The sequence below is a fragment of the Serinus canaria genome, chromosome 1A (genome assembly GCF_022539315.1).
Source record: "Serinus canaria isolate serCan28SL12 chromosome 1A, serCan2020, whole genome shotgun sequence".
NCBI lineage: Eukaryota > Metazoa > Chordata > Aves > Passeriformes > Fringillidae > Serinus > Serinus canaria.
The window spans coordinates 9,948,911-9,969,641 of NC_066314.1; the positions used below are offsets into that span (position 1 = coordinate 9,948,911).

Genomic DNA, 20,731 nt, shown 5'->3' on the forward strand with positions numbered 1-20,731 from the left:
AGAAAGCAGTTAAAAATAAGAGAAAAAAAAATGAAGACGAAAGTGAGCAAGGAAAAATTCTAGGTACACTATCACAGTTTATTTTATTAATAAAATATAAATAAAAATAATCTTATTTTTAAACAGCTCTGTTGTTCTAGGCCAGAAACAGATTCCTTGTTCTTGAATTTTCCTCAATCCCATAAGTGTGAGATACTTAACTATATCAGAGGCATATTGTAAGGATAGCAAAGATGATGTTTGAGTCTTCACAGTTGTTTTTTCTTTTTTTTTCCGGGGAGCAGCATAACTGAGGACACAAATGCTGTCTCAGTCACATTTATCTAAGTTTTAAGATAAAGATCTTTAATGACAAGGAAACTCTTAGATTAGTGTGAACAACCAAACTGGTATTTAATGTAATGACCACATCAATTTAATTTCTTTGTTTCTTTGCTCTTGTCAGCACAGTTGTGGGTTTAAATAGTAATTTGGACTGTTTCTCTGACTTTCCCAGTAAAAATAAATCTGATGTCATTGCATGCTCCTTGGCAGGCCATGTGTCATTATTATAAACCACACAGAGATTTTTTTCTCATCCAGATTTTCTTTGCAGGGCCTTTGCTTATGACAGAGTTACAAAACGGTGCCATTGGTTATCCTTCAACAGCTTGACAAATGGTGTGAGAAAGAAGCAAGACCATGCGTTTGATCTGTATGAAAAGAAGGGTAACTGATTTATTTACTGATTTTGTTTTCCCAGCTAGGGAGGGGAAAAAAAACCCTGAGGTCAGTCAGTGATTTTTTTGGCTGTAGGAACATCCTGGGCATGGTGCTTTCCTGCATTTTCAAAGCTGCATCCTACAGTTTTATTTACACAAATCTTGAGTTTGCTGTCATGCAAATTTGTTTACTTACTTGCTCTTGGTCACTTTTCCAATCTACATATTTGCCTCCTGTCAAATATACTAGTTTCAGTTTTGTACTTCAGTTTACTACTGAGCAGCTCAGTATGAGCTTTTATGAGTTACCATTTATTACTTAATATTGTTCTTTTGTATCTCATTAATGAGTGGGATACCTAAGTCCTCAGACATGGAGTTTTTTTCAATCAGATACATTGGAAATGTTTCCAGGATTTTTTTTTTTTTTGGAATCAGATAGTGGTTAATATTTGGAGAAAAAAATAAATAGATAGGCATGTATGTCAACAAATAAACAGTATTTTCAAGAATTAAGTAGGTATGGTAATAAATATATTATTTTATGTAAAAGCAGAAGATGAGCTTTAATTTTTCATACATTAACCAAATCCCTAATTTTCTTCTCTTTTATTTCAATAGATTATGTCAGAAATTGTATCATTGGAAAAGGAGCAGACTATAAAGGAACAATATCTGTTACAAAAAGTGGTATCCAGTGTCAGGCCTGGAATTCAATGATCCCCCATGAGCACAGGTAAGAGTTCAGGAGCAGAGACAATGGGAATAGTGCCAAGACAGCTCCCATAAAGCATAAGAATTTATGGGAAAACTAACCTTAGACAACAAAATCTCTTAAGTATATTCTGCCTTTCTCCAAGAGATGCCATTCTCCAGATCCCAGAAAATCCTTATCTTGGACTTTCTGCAAAAATTTCTCTCCTAATGCCAGTCTGTATGTCTGTATCTCTTTCTTTCCTGTGTTGGGGGTTCTTTTTAGCTGTTTATATCCTCTTGATCTCTTAGCTACTGGCAGAAACAAAACATCTGCATTATTTCAGCCCAGGGTCTGAACGTACATCACTGTTTTCTAATTGACTCCCAAGGAATGAGCAAAACCACATTATTAGGAAGCAGGGGATAGCAGAGCACCTATCTGCTTAGTGTATAATATTGTTAGTATATTTTGCATAGTTACTGTCAATTCTCTGTTATTTATGAAATATGTTAAACTCTACAGAGCACTTAGGCCAGGCAACAAATCCATGGAAAGGACTGAGACTTTTGAAATCCTTCCCTTCATATTATATAAGCTAAAGACTGAGGGAGCATGTACAGGACTTACCTTTTCAGAGTAGGCTCTGATACAGTGAGAAACTGAGGCCAAACTTACACCTTGAGAGTAAATCTAGTTGAACTCTATTGGCTAAGGAAAAAGAGAAGAAAGCCAAAACCTGAAGCCAGTAAGAGTAATGGTAAAAACAGATTCATCCCCAACAAATGTTCCCGGAAACCAGTTAAAGGACTAAAAAGTACTGGTCTGATCTTTAACCACTTCTCTTTAAATGTTTTTGTACTGGCTTTAGCCATGTAGATAATAAAACTGTAAGAGACAAAAACAAAATGTCCTTTTACCCATAAGCTTGCTATCCACATTGCTGCCTTTTGCTCCAGACTCCCAGAGTCAGCAATTTGTTTAGGAGGAGCCACACTGGAGATCGCTGGTAAGGAACTGGGCTGTGCACTGCCCAGTCCTGTCCTGACCAAATCAATCCAGTGTGCAAGAGGATATCTTGGAACAACATTAAAAGGCAAAGGATAGTTGAATTCTGTCCTCTTATGATGTGTTACAAAGCTGAGCCTCAGGCTTAGACTTACTGGACTTGGCTCTTACAGTATACACCGCAGTGTCTGCTCTTCAGTTTGGGACCAGACCTGTTCTTAACTGGGAGCATAGCATAAATACCACCAGATCCCAAAGCAATGACTTAACACCTTGAATTAGATATCTTCATCTTTCAGAAGTGACAGAATTCTTAATCATTATAACCTAAGCAAAAATGAGCATTTATTCTACCTAATGTACATGTGACTTTATATAATTAGAAAAAGGAAAGTGTCTGGATAGCACATATTATCACTAAACTGCATTTTAATACACAGCATACACAGTTTTATCACACACAAATTTTTATCCAATGCATTTGGACAGCCACTCTTCTATGATGAATTTTATGAGAGTGACTGTTCTCCTGCCTTGTGCAATAAGTTTAATTTTTAAAAGGTCACCGGATAAATGAGGTGGCTGCATGCTAATTTTGTTTTTCAACATCAGAAAATATGATTTCATCATCAGAGACATGAGGGAGGTGGGAAGAAGCAGACAGTAGTGGTGTGTTTGGAACTTATTAGTAAAAAAGGCTCAGCTTTGTAGGTCAGTTTTTCTCAACAGCTGATTATCACAAAGTGGCATTGGAAAATAAATCCCTTTTTCATATTTAAGGGAGAAATGTATTTTATTAATTTGGATTTATATTTCTAGAAAGAATTGAAACATCTTGAAACTTTTGCTTCAATGTAGCAAGTCATATTTTTAATTATTTGTAGTCCATCAGAACACAGAGATTCCCCTCAAAATTCTGCTTTCCATTATTGTCATCTCCATCCTAGTACAGATTTTAAGACTCTTAGAGAGTTTTAAATTAAAAAGACCAATGTAAAAAGGTCTAAAAGAGAAATGGTCAAAGAGCAGACCAAGGCTTCATAGACTTTTGGCTAGTTTCCATGGCTTTTGTGTGGTTGAATCTGTTTTTACCATTACTCTTACTGGCTTCAGTTTTTGGCTTTTTTTCTTTCTTTCCTTACCTAATGGAGATGAACTAAATCATCAGTTTTAGGAGTGGCCCTTTCTCCCATTTCTGAGTAGATCTTCACTGCAACTCATCTTTTCCTTTCTCAAGAACTTTGCTTCAGTACCTGTTGAAGCTATTTGTATCTCTGAGCCATCTTGCATCCCTAGTGCTACTCCTTTAGACTTTTTCTTTTTTTAATGCTCTTACAGCATATCTGATGTAATTTGAGATGCCTTTTCCCTATCTTTTCTAAAGAGCAGAAAAGTTAAATAGAATATTCCAATGTGCACTAGCATACCACTTTAACACATATGTAGGTGGGAATGTCTCATCAAAAATGTTCACCTGAGGGTCTTTCATTAAAAAAGTTTAAGGTACTTACATTATAAGACTACAGAGGAAAAAAAGAAGCACCACTTTTATAGGCAGAAGGAATGACATAAAAATTAATCTCTACAAGCACCAAAAATAAAATAGCGACTTTATATGATGTTTCCATACTGCATTGAGTAGAACCACAATGTGCTTAAAAGAGGCATTTTTCACTTTGGTTAGTTCAAATAGTTCATTAATTGGAATAAAACTTGAATAAAATGTCATGCCAAAATTTTCTTCTTGTTTCTCTCTCCCAAAGCACTCAAAATAAAATATCAAATACTTTTAGAATAAAAGGTACATAATTTATATTTCCACCAAAGCTTAAATACTAAAAAAAAAGTTGAACAAATCTTATAAATCTCAAAAAATTAAATAAATTCATTAAGTTCAGTTACAAGTTTTTTGTGATCACCTATGTGGTTAGCTCAGTATTTCAGCTAACAAAAAAACCTTCATGAGACAGATCTCTGATTTTAAGTTGCTTTCTAACTCAGATATTTAGCTGCTGCTAAGTATTGCTGCAATGTAACTGGTACAGAATTGCCTCAGAATTGTCTGCAGTGTGCAGCCTGAATGTGGTCATGAGCTGTTGAAGCCACATTGAACAGACCAGCTCTGGGGTTGGGTTCCTTACTATGGGGTTAGCTGTTCCTTATTTTGTGGGGTAAATAAGCTAGCATTATTTATAAGTGTAAATATTTCTATATTATATAAAGTGTGCATGTGTCACTGTATATGACATGGTTTCTCTAGATGTAAGCACATACTTTTACAGATACCTGAGAAAAAACACCTTGATCCTGGACATATTAAGTCAGCTGGGGTTTTGTTAAATGTCTGAACACATACAATGCAATTATGAGTGGGTCTGTAAGTAGCAGACCCTGAGGTGACCACAGTGTGGTTTGTGGCAGAGCATGAAGGAGCATGCTAAATGAATATGAACATTCTTTAGCTAAGAGCAGCTAAAATGGCATCTGGGGAAATCTCTGGTGCTGATATACAAAGCAGTCCCTGGTTTCAGGCAGTGAAAGCCTCTCAGTGAGGTGTAGCACAGACTTGGTCACACTTGCATGCTGCTGATGATCAGTTCTTGCTGCTGCCTGACCAGGGATGCAAAGAGGTTTCTCTGCTTGTGGGTTTCCCATAGTAGGTGAGCTCTGAGCCCAGCTGGACGTCTTGTAAATGCCAACATGCACAGGAAGGACAGGCCCCACCTGATTACAGACCCAGTCAACCCCTATGCAGCCAGAACTCCTGAAGAATAACACAGTGCAGGCTGGCAGGGAGTGTGTGACTGCCTCTGGCTCTGCCCTGGATAGTTGTCTCTGGACAGCTGAGGGATGGGAGTAAAACTCTCTGGAGCACGCTATGGGCTAGACAAATTGTCCCAGATTTAGGCCATTTAGGTTGAGTAATCCCAACTGAAGATGTGTATTTGTGTACGGACAGATATTTGGGTGTGTGCATTTGCTTAGACAGGGTGGAGGGAGAAGGAAGCAGAAATGTGATTGTTTCTAACTGTTTGTAAAAATAGTATGATTAACCCCAACCTTTGCATGCTCTTATACTGTAATGATTGTCATTTTAAAACTAGCTTTTTGCCTTCGAGCTATCGGGGAAAAGACCTGAGGGAAAACTACTGCCGAAACCCCCGAGGGGAAGAGGGAGGCCCGTGGTGTTTCACCACCAGCCCAGAGACACGCCACGAAGTCTGTGACATCCCCCTCTGCTCAGAAGGTAACCCAGCACAGCTCCTGCACAAAGCTGCCTCTGCTCTGCTGGCTGCACAGAGCTCCCAGTAATCACTTGCTCATGGCCTTTAGAGAAAGAATATGTGATTTCTCAGTGAGAGTAACTCATATGGCAAGAAAAGAAGTTGATAGAGGAAAAGGAGGTCTTGTGACTTTCCAGTGTGCTGGAAGGTTTCAGGCTCAGCAGCTTTTTTCAGGTTATGGAGGAGCTTGAACAATGAAGTTGTGCTGATCACACAAATGTGATCCTTTTCTTTTTGCTGGTCTAGTCCATAGTGAATCCATTACAATTTCAGTATTACTATGAGATAAAATCCTCTAGTGCCATTCCATGGTAAAATCAGCTTTTCATCTTCTTTTTTGATGAAAATACAGATATTGGATTACAAGATGAAAGCTTAAGATAAGCATGCATTTTGCTTTTTGAATAAATACTGTAAATAAGTATAACTCTTAGCAAATCCAGCCCCATTTGACTTTCAAGTCACAGAATTTGAAAGACACTTTATATTCACCATTGCATTTGTTGACTTTTAAGTTCTGTTAACCTCCAAATTAAGCTCTTATATCTTGCTAATCAGCCAATTCAGTTCCAGTCAATCAACCTATTTAAATCTTCAAGATAGGATGCCTTTAATTTTCCTGCTAATGTGTCACATGCAATAGCTGTGCTGTCCTTAGGAAGGGAAGAGGAGAGGGAGGGAGGGAGGGAGGGAGGGAGAGAGGAAGGAAAGGAGAAACAGAATAATTTACACAGAGCTTGAGAATTTGTGAAAATCTGTCATTTAAAGATAAACTTATGTGAACTGCAAATGAGATTTTTGACCTGGAGCTCACTTTTGGATGAAGACTTTGGTAGCAGATGTTTTGTGATATCTGTAATTTCTTAAAATAGTGTTTTCTAAATGATCCTTCCTTATAATTACTGTAATTAGGGAGTACTTGAGAAGTTTCCCTGCAGTAAATTCTGGTGATTTTTTTTTTTTTTATATTTTCAGACCTTTCATTCTAAATTGTGTTCAACAATGCTTTCAAATTCCTTTGATGACTTTTGACCACTCTCCCTCTGTACCCCCGACCAACTTTGCCAAACCAGGACTTAGTTTAAGCTGCCAAAAACCATTACCATAAAAAAGATACAGTATCATACATAGCAGGAAGTACTGGATATATAAAGAGACATACTGTACTGCACTGAAATTGGAATTTCACCAATATTCTGCTCTTCAACTTGTCCTGCAATTATACTGTGACTTAGAGTGATTTAGAAAAATAAATGGTGCTAGATAGATAATATCACCTTTAAAAAATACTTCATCCTTAGCTATGTGTCTCTCTCTCTTACTAACCATAAGTAAGGTTAATAAAATATTGATAGGAACATGAATGCCACTAGTAGCTCCCCTCTACCTGCTTCAAAACTGTAAGTGTCCTATAAAGTGATATAAAATTTAAGCATCTGGATTAGTGCTAATAGATACAATTATATTACAAAGGGCATTACACATAACAACCCAACAGAAAGATATAGTTTAATACCTCCTTAATTTGCTATAATTGTATAAGAGTAAGGACACATTGGGGTTTTTTATGTTGATTTCTTTGATTTTGGGTTTGATTTTAGGAGGGTTTTTTTGAGTTTGGTCTGGTTTTATTTTGGTTTGTGGGGGTTATTTTGGGTTGGGATTTTTTGGGGTTTTTTTTTGTTGCTGTTGTTGTATAAATCATTAGTGTAATAAATGACTAGTGTCCATTTTTTTTTCCTAGTTGAATGCATGACCTGCAATGGAGAGAGTTATAGAGGGCCAATGGATCACACTGAGACAGGCAAGGAGTGTCAGCGCTGGGATCTTCAGAGACCACACAAGCACAAATTTCGTCCAGAGAGGTAACCTCTCCTACCCCCAAGCAAGACCATGTGGTCATAATTTGAAAATCACGCACATTTTGGAACCAGCTGAGCAAAACTAGCATTAGCTCAACTGAAATTTATGGAGTTCACCAGTTTTAGATACTTGGGCTTCTGGCCCCTGGTGGAGGCTGGCTACTGGCACAATGGAGATGCAGGATGGAGAGCAGAGGCTGTTTTGTGCAGTTCTGGTTATATCCCGTGCCTGACTAGGGTACTAATGCTGCTACCGCTTTATTTTATCAAAAATTCCTCCCTAGTTCATTGACAGTAAATAAATAATCTCTGAATGTTTCTGTATGTATTGGTATGCAGCTGCAGTCAGCTTAAATAACTTAATCACCTAATAAATAATGATTTAAAGTAATACATTTTTGTTAGATAAAACACAATTGATGAATATAAAATTCCAATATTGTCAAATAACAATATGCTCCTTTTTGCAATATTGAACAGCTTTAAAGCTGCAGGTGACCTTCCATAGTAATCACATTTAAGTATCCAATTTGTTTGACTGAACTGTTTGACCATTACATCTGTTTATTCACCCTGGGAAAGGATTTAATCATTCTGTTTAGCATTTTATGAACATGGATTTCTTTATTAGACTTGTTTTCTTTTTTTCTTTTTTTCCTTTTTAATTTAGGCACTGATTCACAGTGCCAAAAGCTGAGTCAGAAATAGCAAGACAAATTTCATCCCTGTTAGTGTTTGTCCTACAGGGCCAAATTCATCCAACTACAAAGGGTCATCTATAATACACATTTCTGAAAGTATTGTGGGAGGGAGAGGCTGGGATGGGGTTAGGCCACACAGGAGGGGGTCTCTGTTCAACTCAAACTAGACTACAATTTCATTTTAGTTTTATTCTGGATTTTGGATTAACTCCATTTATATATTGTTTTGAATAAACTTAACTGCCAGACAAAAACTGCAAGAATCAACAAAATCAGAAGGATTAAGCCCTTCCACTGAAAGTTTCTTTTTATGCGTAAAAGTGTTTCACCACATAAAACATTATTTTTTGTTCTAAGAGATATGGGTACTGGTAAATTTTAAAAAGCCTGATTATTCAGCAAAGTATTGAGGATCTGGAGTTTTGGAGCTTATGTGGCATAATCTGTTTTTTCCCTTGGCTTGGATGATCTGTTTCATGAATAATAGCAGTCTATCCCATTGTTTTGCCACAATAAATATTTTGTATTAACAGAGTGGGACTGAAGATAATCTGTTTCTGAGTTCTGCCATGCACTTACTGTGTATTCTAGAATAAGTCACAGAAACAGTTTTGTTTCTTTGGAGTGAAACATTTATAGAACTCATGGGTACAAACAATAATAATTTTACTGTCAGGAGGAAATTTCTTTTTTTCCATTAATTTCTGATTGTTTTGCAAAATGACTTTTCAGACTAACCACAGTCTTACGAACAATCATCTTCCTCTTTGAAATAATTCCTTCTGAGAACATCTTCTTGAAAGTTTTCAGACAGTAATAAAGTGCTTTTGTTTTTTTTTAATACAAAAGCAACCCATCCAGATTGAACTGACTTGAGTGGGCTTTCAGAAGAGTAATGTAGTCCAGCATATTTCTGATACACTGATGTTAATTAGCTCTGTGAATGGTCACTAAAAGTAGTAGCAATTATACTTTGATTATACCACATTTTTAAAATGCTGAAGGTTTTGGTTTGCTGGGTTTTTTGTTTTGTTTTGTTTTTTTCATAGTTTTATAAGCTGAAAATAAGAGAAAAGGTCTGGAACAAATGACCCATTAAAATATACCAGTCTCTAGAGACACTTGTAGTATATCATCCAGGTGTAATGTAAATAACCTGCAAACCAGGAAGGATTATCTGGACCGATTTAAACCTATTTTCATTTATGGCTTCATCAGTTGCAATGATGAAGAAAATTAGTAAAGATGGTAATCTTTCCAAATGCACCAGTCTACATGCTGATGGACAGTGCTTTTGGATCAGGGTAAATACAACTCTCTTTTCTGTCACCTCAATGAATTGTTCCACATTTACTCCTCTCAGAGGTCACTTACTGAAGATGCTTACTGTCTGCTTAGATATGATTGAAGACAGCAGAAGGAATTCTCCCAAACAGCTCCTGCATGGCCCATTTCCAGCTATTAGTGGATGCAGAATTATATTCTGAAACTCTACTTCTTTTGCCTTCTCCTCATGGGCACAGTTATGCCTCAGGATGGAAGGAAGACCACTGAGAATAATGTCTTGGACGTAGAGCATCATAAGGGGGAAAAGTTTTTGTCCTTTTCTGCTCAAACTCAGACATCCTGTGAAAATATTTACTGTGTGGAGGAAAGTAGGGTTGAAGTATATCATAGGGGGTGAAAAACTGCAAACATCACTTTATTAGTACCCTGAATTTATACTAACTTATATCTTTTGTATGAAAATTTACTTTATAAAAAATCAAGTTTTCAGTCTTACATGTCTTAAAAAAAAAAACCAAAGCAAACAAAAACAAAAAACACAAAGGGAAAAAGAAATATTGGTGAAGAACTTTAGATACTAAGTTTCATTTTATTTCCAGGAGAGCTGGAGATCAGCCTCTGTGTCTCTAAAAAGAAAAAACTTTATCTCTTTGACTAATACTCTCCTCCCTTTTCTCTAGAAACTGAGGTAAAATCTGGATTTTGAAACAAGATATGTATCTTGATGCTTCATTTCAGTTCTGGCAGTGAAGTAGAGCTACTGCTGTTTCAAGGGGGAAAACCCAGAAATATGTAGAATTCTGGAAGATCTCTGACACCTCAGGCTCTTTCTTAGGTCTAAGAAAGGGGTCTGTGCCCAAATGTACAGGGGAAGGAGAAGTGGGTGCAACAAAGAGACAGCTCTCAGGGAATCCTTCATAGGCTCACTTTTGAATTGTGTGCCCATTTTGAAGTCCTATTATTTATCTTATTGCTAATATTTGTTTCTTAAATGTATTGGTTGACCTTTTCTATAGCAGTTATTGCTTGCTGGGTATGAAGGAAGACAGAAGCCCCCCCTTAATATTGGGGGAAGAACCATTGACTGGGAAGTCTAGTTTTACTGACAAGTAGATCTAGTCAGTGAAAAGATATGGCTCACAGGCATTACACCATCCCATGAAGCCACTCAAAGCTTGATCCTGGAAGAACATCTCTACCTGAGTTTGAATTAGTAAATAACCTGTACTTGATATACTATGTGGGAATTTTCTATATTATAGGGGAATAGGCCACATAATGGGCAATATTAGGAAGGATGGAGCATTCAGTGCAAAGACAGACATTTGTGTTCTACAGCATGGATTCTTTGCATCTAGAGCTGCGTTGAATGCTTTTTGTGAGCTGTGACTGCAGATACTTTGCCATTCCTGGGCTCACCTTGGTTCTTGGGTGGTAACATGCACTTTCCACGTTATTTGACATGGAACATGTTCCACCAGCATCAAGGCTCATCACTGCATCTACTGGGAGGCCGAATCCATATCGTTTTCCTCTGTATTACTAGCCCATTAACTATTTTTTGGGAAATCCTTGGACATACTGTGTTCTTTAAAGTTTGTTTTACACCCAGCAGAAAACAAGGAACTGCTGCTAGATCTGAAATTACCATGTTCTTGACTTCCATTGAATTACCAGTTTGGTGAGGTTCTCCTTGGTAGTTTTGTTGCCATTTTTGGTTTTTTTTATGTTCTTTCTAATTCTACTTAAATCTTGTCCTTGTCCCTTGTATAGTTGAAGAAACCTGACTTTTCCTAAGAAACAGGAGATGAAGTTGCAAATGAGTCAAAATTAGCATGGTGGTTTGACAGAAAAAGCATCCTAGCAAAAACATACACTTGTAAATCATATTTTCATCTGCTTGTGTGAAAGACATCTGCTTGCAGTTGTAAATGGATTCAGGGTCCCAAGTAGTTAACTTTATTGCTCTCTTACAAACTTTTCAGGTTTTCCTCAGAGGCAAATCTACTTTTTGTTTCTTTTGCAAACCCATTTCAATAAAACTGGAAGGCCAAGTCAATTTGTATTCGCTAGAGAAAAAAAGCCCAACCTGATGCATCTATCTCCTTCAAGTTTACAGATGTTAGTATCATGTATTTATACAAAAAAACCCTACATATCTTGGATATCTGTCTGAGAGTCAGTGATGGCTGTAGGAATGTGGAAACATTTAAATATAGCACAATATTATCAAGTCTTAATGAGATAAAGTGAGATGGAAGTTATTTGCTTATTTCTCTCCTTCTTTCTTCCAATGCTTGAAATGAGGGCATGACCAAAAATAAGCTCTGTTACAAAAATGGAGTTATCATTGGTAACAAAGCTATTCAAAATAGCTTCCAGTTTGAACCCAGGGCTGTTGCACTGAAGAACCTGTTTTCTTAATGAGTCCAGCATGGCAGGCAGTATTTAGATAATCCACATTTAATTAGTCTGTTTAAAAAAAAAAAAAAAAAAAAAAAAGAGTGGTTTAAGTGTCTGGTCATCGGTTGACAGACACAAGAGCAAGAGTTTAGCAATTAGTGGAGTTAGGCTATCCGGTACCCTGTGCATTAGCACAGCAGGGAGTCCTCTCAGTGGAGGTCTGACTGCTGCAGATTTGGAAAGTGTTTATACGTTATTAACTTTTTTACAACGTTAAAAGCATATTTGCATCCATCCTACAGGATCAGACCCAAGGTTAATAGGAACCAGTTCTTGTTTGCCTCTGCTGAAATCTGTCCTTTAAGTACCTTGTAGAAGGCAGTGCAGTGTTGCCAGGAAGACTTCCCTGACGCTTTTCTCGTTGTGGTTTGCAGATATCCTGACAAGGGCTTTGATGATAATTACTGCCGCAATCCTGATGGCAAGCTGAGACCATGGTGCTACACTCTTGACCCTAACACCCCCTGGGAGTTCTGTGCAATTAAAACGTGTGGTGAGTTCAAGCAAAATTTATTACTTCCTTTTCCTTTCCAAAATCTGGACACAGATATTTCAAGCAGCATAGGACCACCGCTAGTTCATTCATTGCCCTTCATTGGCTTTTAAAACACAGCTTTCAAAGACGGTCTCCTATAAACACTTTATATTTGATCTGGACAGGAAAGAAGAGTTGTGTGTTACTTACCACTGGAATATGTGTATGGCTTATGTACTGTAAATTGCATTAAAATGTATGAAAATCAAGAGCTAAAAAAGTGAGACTGCAAAATCATGAGGATCTCATGTACACTATTAGTTTTGCCATGCTGGATATTAGTGTTATCATTTGAGAGTATCAAATATCATTTGGTGCACACACATAATCCCTCCTCAGTGTCCTCTGCTAACAACTCTTTACTGCTTTGCAGTTCTAGGCCTTGGGTCCTGCATATTATTCACTCTTATGCTGAAGATAGAATTATTAATTTCCACATGGGTCTCTCTGTGATATTCAGCACTCCATATCAAAGCAGTCCACAGGCAATGAATTTCTTTTCCTTCATCAGTTAGAAGATGGTGGCATTTGTTAACCACACTTTAGAGACAAGGAGTTGGATCAAAGTGACATTGAGGTGCACAGTTGTTGGATCCTCACTTTGAGATGCTCTTGTTCAGCATTCTAGAGCTTACTACAGCATGTTATGTCTACAAAGCTCCCATCATCTTAACTTCGCTGACAGGTCTGAAAGCTTTATTTTACTGATAATTAGATGTCTTAAATGAGAAGTAAAGGGACAAGGAAGGTAGAACACTTGGTCATTCCTTAAAAACTTGAGGAAAGAAATTTTTCTATACTTTCATGGTAATACTGGGGCTAAGACAGATGGCAGAATCAGTTTTACTGAGACTTGCTTTAAATATTGGGATGGGTGGCAGGGAAGAGGTAATCGCTCTGACGTGAAACTTTATTTGTGAGCCATTGCTGCCTAAAGAGGGATTCTCCACCTTCACTTAGAATTCTTATCAAAAAAAATTATGCCATGTTTTCTGCCTGAATCACCAATAATTCAGAAATTTCTCTCCTTGGCTCTTCACAACTTAGGCCAGTTCTGATGTCTTGGAGATTCAGTCTGGTCTAATAAATTTGTCAGTTTTTGAAATCCAAGGGTTGAGTGAGAATATGCTGTACCACCTGATGTAGAGTAATTTAACTTGCTCTATCTTATGTCATTGTAATTCCAGTGTAAGGTAGTTAAATTATAAAAAAATATTTCACTGTAAAAAAGGCAAAGCTATTTTGATACTTTGGACACTGTCTGATCAGGTTCTCCAGAGACAGAATAAACTTGGCAGGATTGCTGCTTGTTTTGGGTCAGGCACCCATTAAGTCACACCCATGTTGAACACCCATGTCTTACCTGTGAACTACAAGACTAATCCATGTCATTGTATCTAGGCTTGCTGATAATCTTTGATAAGGGGAAAAGCTCAGACTATCTCCTTTGTGAACACAGATTCCTTAGCTGTGCCACTGAATCATCTTCCAATTTTTTAGTCGCTCCATTAAGTAAGAAGCTGCTGCTTTGGATTTTTGGCCTGTGTTGGTTTGGGTTTTGTTTTGGTTTGTGGTTTGTTTTTTTAAACTAAACTGTGCTTCCTAGACTTCTCCAATTATTAGATAACATATGAATCATGTGTAGCATACTAGAACTGTTCTTTTCCCCTGTTACTATTAAGAAAAAAAGTATTCCTAAGTTACAGCTGACTGTTTCACAAATGCAACTTTTATAAACCTTTATCCTTTGGCATTTCCTGAGCTGATGTGTCACTGTTCTGAGGATTCACATCTGGCCTTGTTGGTCACGTAAGCTTATGCCTCATGCAACTTCCAGTGTCTCCAGTCTGGCCTCAGCCTTTTAGAATAGTTAGGTGGGACATCTCCTGAAAACTACTGGATTATCACCTTTGTCTACCAAATCATAGCAGAGCCCTGAAGAAAAGGTAAAGATCAACATGAAATTAAAAGCAACTCCAAAACACAGTGTAATGATTTTTGTATTGTGATGAAAGCCTTTTGTCTCATTTCTAGGCAAAAGTTCACTGAAGGAGCTAGAAATTCTTTCCTTCAGTTAGAAACTATATTAAAATCAGTGGAAATTTCACATGTAAAGCTATATTTTCCCTGCAGAATACTGTATCTGTTTTGAAATTAATAATAATGAGAAAAAAGTTTAAAAGTAGGGGTCATGAAAGCTTAATCCAGCAGATAATTTCAAAGGGTTTTTCTCACAGGCATATGACATTGGCCTCTATGTAAGATGCAGTGGTGCTCAACGCTTTCCTTTATAACCCACTGAGGGAATTTATTGCTGATGCTACTGTTAAATCACCATCTTGATGGCCAGAATACTAAAAGAAATTATTTCAGTTTTCTGTCTTTCTTGAGGCTCATAAAAAAACTGTTTTCCCACCTCCTAGCAGGGAGCCCAAAACACTTGGCTATTCTGGGTTTGGGTGGCTGCTCTGTGTTTCTGATGCTGGGGCTGTTTGCAGTCTCAGAACACTAAAAAGAGAACATCATGAGTTATAGGTCTTTATAGCTTTGTGGTTTGGATTCTCACACAGGTTTTTAATTCCTATGCTGAGGACTGTTTATTTAATTTACAAGAAATACTAATTAGGAAAAATGCTTTGCAAATCCAAGTCCTTGGACCATATACAAAAATGTAGGTGTCCTCTGTTTGGGGACTGACCACAAGGCAGCATGCTGCTTGTGGCTTTTTGCTACATGCCGTGAGTGCTAGTGTGCTTTATAGCCAAAATGCTGACAACAGCTCATATACAAAATTTTCAGCAAAAAAGTTGGTGGAAGGAAGCGTTTAGAAAATAAATATGGTTTTAAGACTGAAGAGAGAGAGGGCATTGTAATTTTGCTTCCAAGCACAGAATGCAGCATAAAACATTGTGGCTTATAGCCAGGGCTGTGAGAAAGAGATGACAGGAGCAATTAGGAATTAGAGATGGCTCAAGCTGCAAAAACTGGATTTGGATTAAGACTTTGGGGACCCCAGGACTGGTTTGAAGTTGCTCACATATGTGTCTGTGGTTTTGGCTTGAGAAAATTTTTAGTTAGAAGAGAGGATAAAAGGACAACAGCAATGAAGAAGTGTAGGACGAAATGAAGAAATGGAAGCAGTGCCAGCAAACATGAAAAAGGAAAATGACTGTTATTTTGGCATAAATGAGAATATTGACTACAGGGAAGGCAGGAGTAGGGAACTAATACTGCTTTTTTTAAAGCCCAAATGGGTAGCAGCTCCTCTATCGGTGGATTTTAGAGGGGTCCTGAAACCCATAAAGGAAGCTATGTAGATCAGTCATTTGAGAACAGCAGAGCTTTTTGGAATTACTGTGTTAAGGACAGTGTTTCATTGATGCCTACCTGATGTCCAGCCAGATGCCATTACTGTGGATTCAGCCTTTGCCATCAGTAGTCACTGACAGTAGTCAGGGTGACGAGAGCTTGAAGAGCTTTGAGAAAATTCAAAAAAGGCCTCAGTTGGATGGGAAAGAACAAGTAATGAAACGCCAAAATTGAGACTCTAGATCTAAAATGAACTGTTGCCATGTGCCTACAGCCTTTGGGAAGGCAAAAACCCACTAATATTAAATTAGTCATTCTTTAGAAACAGAGATTTCAACTGTCCGTTTGAATGCACAGTTCTGATTAAAGAGTTATTTGTTGAATCATTGTAGGTAAACAAATTAAAGTTAGACTCATTTAAGGTTAATATTTGTGTAAGATAAAGATGTTTATAGAAAGAGAGGGGGAAAAGAGACTGATGTTTAGAGGCTGATAAAGTGTTACGTCCCATCTTGCTTTACAAGGAGACAAAGAATAGGTCCAGTGTGCACTGTTCATGCAACAGCTTAATCCCTGTTGCCTCAAAAAGGATCCTTCTCAAATAATTTTTATCATTTCTGTGATAATTTGAAAGTGAAATTTTAGAACTCTAAATGTGAGGGGACTTTTTTTTTTTTAATAAATTTAAAATAAAACTTGTTTGAATCTACATCAAAGCCTTGATGTAGACACTGGAACAGCCTGGAAAGATCTTTCCGTGCTCACAGACAAATGAATTGTATGTGTGAAGGTTTTAGGTGACAATGAGTTCTTCAGTGCTGTGATTCTTGAGCTTGGCTAGAATTGATTTCTTCACTTTCTCATATGTTTTTACTGAAAAAAAAGCAAAACACTGAAAACAAGTTGGGCTGTTCTTCCGTTCTTATACTGTGCCATGGTACATTGAAGAAAACAGCATGTAACTGAGCATGAGCAACTTCAAAATGCCACTCAGCTCTCTTAATAACATTTGCAGAATTGCATGGATCGTGTTTAGAATCAACTTTTTAAATTGTTTTGCTACAAATCAGAGCACATTTTCTTTCTGTTTACTGACACTGTAGAAGAGACATTGCATGAATATAAGCAAGATCAGGTATTTTCCTCATGATATAATTTAGGACTCTGCTTGTTTTCCAGCTATGTCTTTTTCCACAAATACGTAGGTTGTACTGTCATGAAAGAGCATGTATTCCCCAGCAAAATCTCTACCTTTTTTTAAGTCAGTGCAATTCTCACCATTGACCTAAAATTTGTGCAGGATTGTCTTCTGGGTCATTGGGATTAAAGTGTGAAACAGTATCTAGCTGGTTACTTCAGCTGTGGAATGACTCAAGGCCCCTGCTGATTCCCTCATGCTGGCGTTGCTGTGAGAACCAGAACTGGAAGGACTATCTGTGGCTTTACACATAAGGCCCTGGATAATGTTTCATCTTTTTTAAGATTCTGTGAATGCATGAGCTGGCCCGTATTTATAAATTTATGTATTTTGAAGTATCAAAAAATGAGGGGTTTATGGGGAAAAAAAATAGGATATCTTTGCATTATTGCCTTTTGGTTGGGGACTTTGGAGTGAACATGTGAAGGTAGAAATACTAATAATAGGAAATTCACTCATGTGGCTGAGTTACATGTTTAATCTTAGTCCTCCAGAATTTAAAAAAGAAAACAAAAACCCACAAAGTTCAAAAGCAGCAAAATGCTGCTAACAACTACCAAATTCTTCCATTCATAATGAACTTTCCTACAGGAGTAAAAAGTGCCACTTAATCCATAAATTATAAATAGTAGTCTTTTATAGGGTGGAATTTTGTGTGATCTTTCTTTAACAGTACTTTTAATCTCAGTTCAGAACTAAAAAAATTGAACTGAAGCAAAAAAATCATGGAAACTTCCATTATGAAATATTAGTAAGTACTTCCATGTAAAGATTGCTTATTGATATTAAATTAATCTAACTAAATTCATACTGTCTTCCTCATTGGAGCAATACCTTGGATTTTCGGATCTTAATTTATATTTTAAAGGATTTACTGGTATAAGGATGGGAATTTGATTTTATAGATTTTGATCTTGATCTTGATCTTGACTTTGCCTTGTAAGAGAACTGGTGAGTGTGGTCTTAGGGCTCTTTCACCAATGCTCTGCTCATCTGATGTTCATGCTCAGAGTTATTAAATTTAGTTAATTTGCTATGTGGGTGATGAGTAATTAGCCTCAACAACAAGAGCAGTACTGAATGGAGATGACTATGTAAGTTGTAGGCTTGGACAGCCTGGGCAGTACTTATTTTGGCAAGTGCTGTATAATCTGCAGTGTCTGGTGAGACAGGCACTGCTCCTCAAGCTCTTGCCTGTTCCTGTGCACATCCAGCCCAACTTTCATTAACAGGAATAGGGAGACTGTTCCCATCATGGCTGTTTGTGGAATCGACAGATGAATGAAGGATTTCTCAAGCCTTTATTGGTAAGTTTTGAGCTTTCTGGGAGACTCAATAGCTAGAATGGGAATTGGTTCTGAGGGCACAAGCCCTCAGAATTTCAGAATTAAATTTTGGAAATATTTTGGAGTCTCATTTTTCATGTTTCATAATGAGACATTTGTAGTATATGCAGGTGGTACAGCAAGAAGAATTTGGGGAGGGCTCTGTGGACCTTTTGGAACAATTAAACTGGTTTATTAGTCAAAATAAGAATATTTTACTGATCCCTCTTATTACTAGAATTCTCTTTGAGAGCTGCCACAAGTAATAGCAGATAATCATGCTACAGATTTTGAAATAATTTCTCTCTTAGTCATTATAGTGCAAGTCTTTCCAGAAGTGGCTTGGCTGTGCAAATATTCATGACAATGTGAAAGTTAAGTTCTGATGCCTTTAGATTGTATATTTTGACATGGCCAAGTTGTAAAATCTGATCTACAGATAGGGGTCACTGTCCAGACACATAATGTATTGTTCAACAATTACCTGTGTATATGCAGATGTACAAGAAGGAATGCTCTACAAAATTTTGATGGCCTTGATTAAATCAATTGATGCATCACATATTTCATTTCAGGCATCTGATTTAAGAAAAAAAAAAACAAACCAACATAATGATATATAAAAACCCACATAATGATATATAAACACCAATCTAATTACTTTTTCTTTAGCATGACTGAGTACAGAGTAGGTGCCCTATACAGTTCATTACAGTTGAAATAGTAAATTTTGTGTATAGATAAGGTCTTTGCAACAGCTCATATTTGATTGATTTTTTTTTACATTTTTATTGTTATTTAAGAAGACTTTTTGATAGAGTTATGTAGTTTTAATTTATTAATTTACTTAGGAGATATTATTAGGCCAAGGTGCATGCTGAAATTTATCATTTTATGGAACTCTTCTTCCCTGCCCCCTCAGGTTTTTTCCCAGATCTCTTTCATTTATACTTTGTATAAAAGAAATGCCTGTATTTTTTAGAAAGACTAATATGTATTTGAATGTTGCATAGCAATGTTCACTCTAATCAGCTTAGAAGCTATTTTAGAATATAACTCCATTTGTTTTGATATATTATTTATCATGGAAAACAGAAATATTGCAGCTGTTTATTACTATGAGTTATATGAATTCATCTTTTTGTAGTCTTATTATTTAAAAAGTGATGGTTAAAGACTAAATATAAAGTTACTAGCTGCAAGAGTGTTTGATGAGTTCCCCTAGAAAGAGTGCATTTGTCAGCCTGCAGAAACTCCTTGTGATACTTGCAGTGCCATATCCTTTTGACTTTGGAATGAGCTTGGAACACAAAATCCCATTGAAACAGGACAACATTTGCCTTGGGAAGGAGGGACAGGAAATGAATTTGACTATGAAACACTGACTTAAAAACATCAACCAGATGAAGAGCTAAAGGGATGCATGGATAAATGTATAATTCAACTGCACAACTTGATGTTATCATCTGACAGGGAAATGATCTTTAACGTCAAAGATCAGTCAGCAAATCAGCCAAAACCATCTGTTATGACATTTGGTTTCCTTAAGATCCATATTTTCTCCAAGTTCATGGAACTGGCTCAAGTTACCAGGAGTGAACTACAATATGGGTAACACACAAATACTGTTCTATTCACTGGACCATTTGAAGAAAACTAAATAAAGAAGTTTATTGACATACTGTTTGCTGGCAACTAATACTTTTAAGATAATTAATAAAATTAGACTTGTGAACCATAGCAATTGCCTACAGATAGGCAGTTTCTTTTAAAATATTGTATTGGGAGCTTTTGAGAATATTGAAGAAATGTTCTTCAATATTCTCAAACTCATACTGCAGTGTATTTAGTTTTTCACTACTTTGTATATATCTGATGCAATATCTGTGCCATTAATTTGCAATTATGAAAATTGCATAAGAAATAAAAAGAGACTTTTAAGTTATGTGAATGAGTCATTTCAAAACCACTGTTTTTCTGAATTTAGTTCAAGACAGCCCACACCAGGGTGAGTGCAGAGTATATCAACATCTGTAAGAGATCTTGAGTCTGATGAATTTGTTAGTCTTTAAAGCATTTTTCTCTCTGTAGAGAATACTGATCTTTGATTTCAAAAGCGAGGGGTTTTTTCCCCTCTTTTAACTATATGAGGCATAAAAAACCCAAACCAAAACAAAACAACCTTCCAGAAGAATTTATTACATTATCTTATAATAGTATCTATAGTTCTTTATTTTTTTTTTTATCTGCATTTTTTTTTCCTGTGACCTGATATTTTGGGAATTCTTTAGAGAAACCCAATTGTATTTTAATCCTACAAATATGTGTTACCATGTTTAACAGCGTGCATGTGGGTGGCCACTT

General features: G+C 36.7%; 1 protein-coding gene across 5 annotated transcripts in view; it reads left to right on the plus strand.

Moving 5' to 3' along the window:
- HGF (hepatocyte growth factor) overlaps positions 1 to 20,731 on the plus strand; it is a 54,833-nt gene that overhangs the window by 16,331 nt on the left and 17,771 nt on the right. For 4 of the 5 annotated variants that reach the window (XR_003946019.2, XR_003946020.2, XM_018910326.3 and 1 more), the window contains exons 3-7: positions 596 to 708; positions 1,323 to 1,437; positions 5,508 to 5,650; positions 7,432 to 7,552; positions 12,375 to 12,493. Coding sequence is in view for 3 of the 5 variants with exons in the window: in XM_018910326.3 (XP_018765871.1) it covers positions 596 to 708; positions 1,323 to 1,437; positions 5,508 to 5,650; positions 7,432 to 7,552; positions 12,375 to 12,493 (611 nt within the window). In the remaining 2 variants the exon portion in view is untranslated. The remainder of the gene's footprint in view (positions 1 to 595; positions 709 to 1,322; positions 1,438 to 5,507; positions 5,651 to 7,431; positions 7,553 to 12,374; positions 12,494 to 20,731) is intronic. The other variant, XM_030238582.2, reaches the window with a different exon arrangement.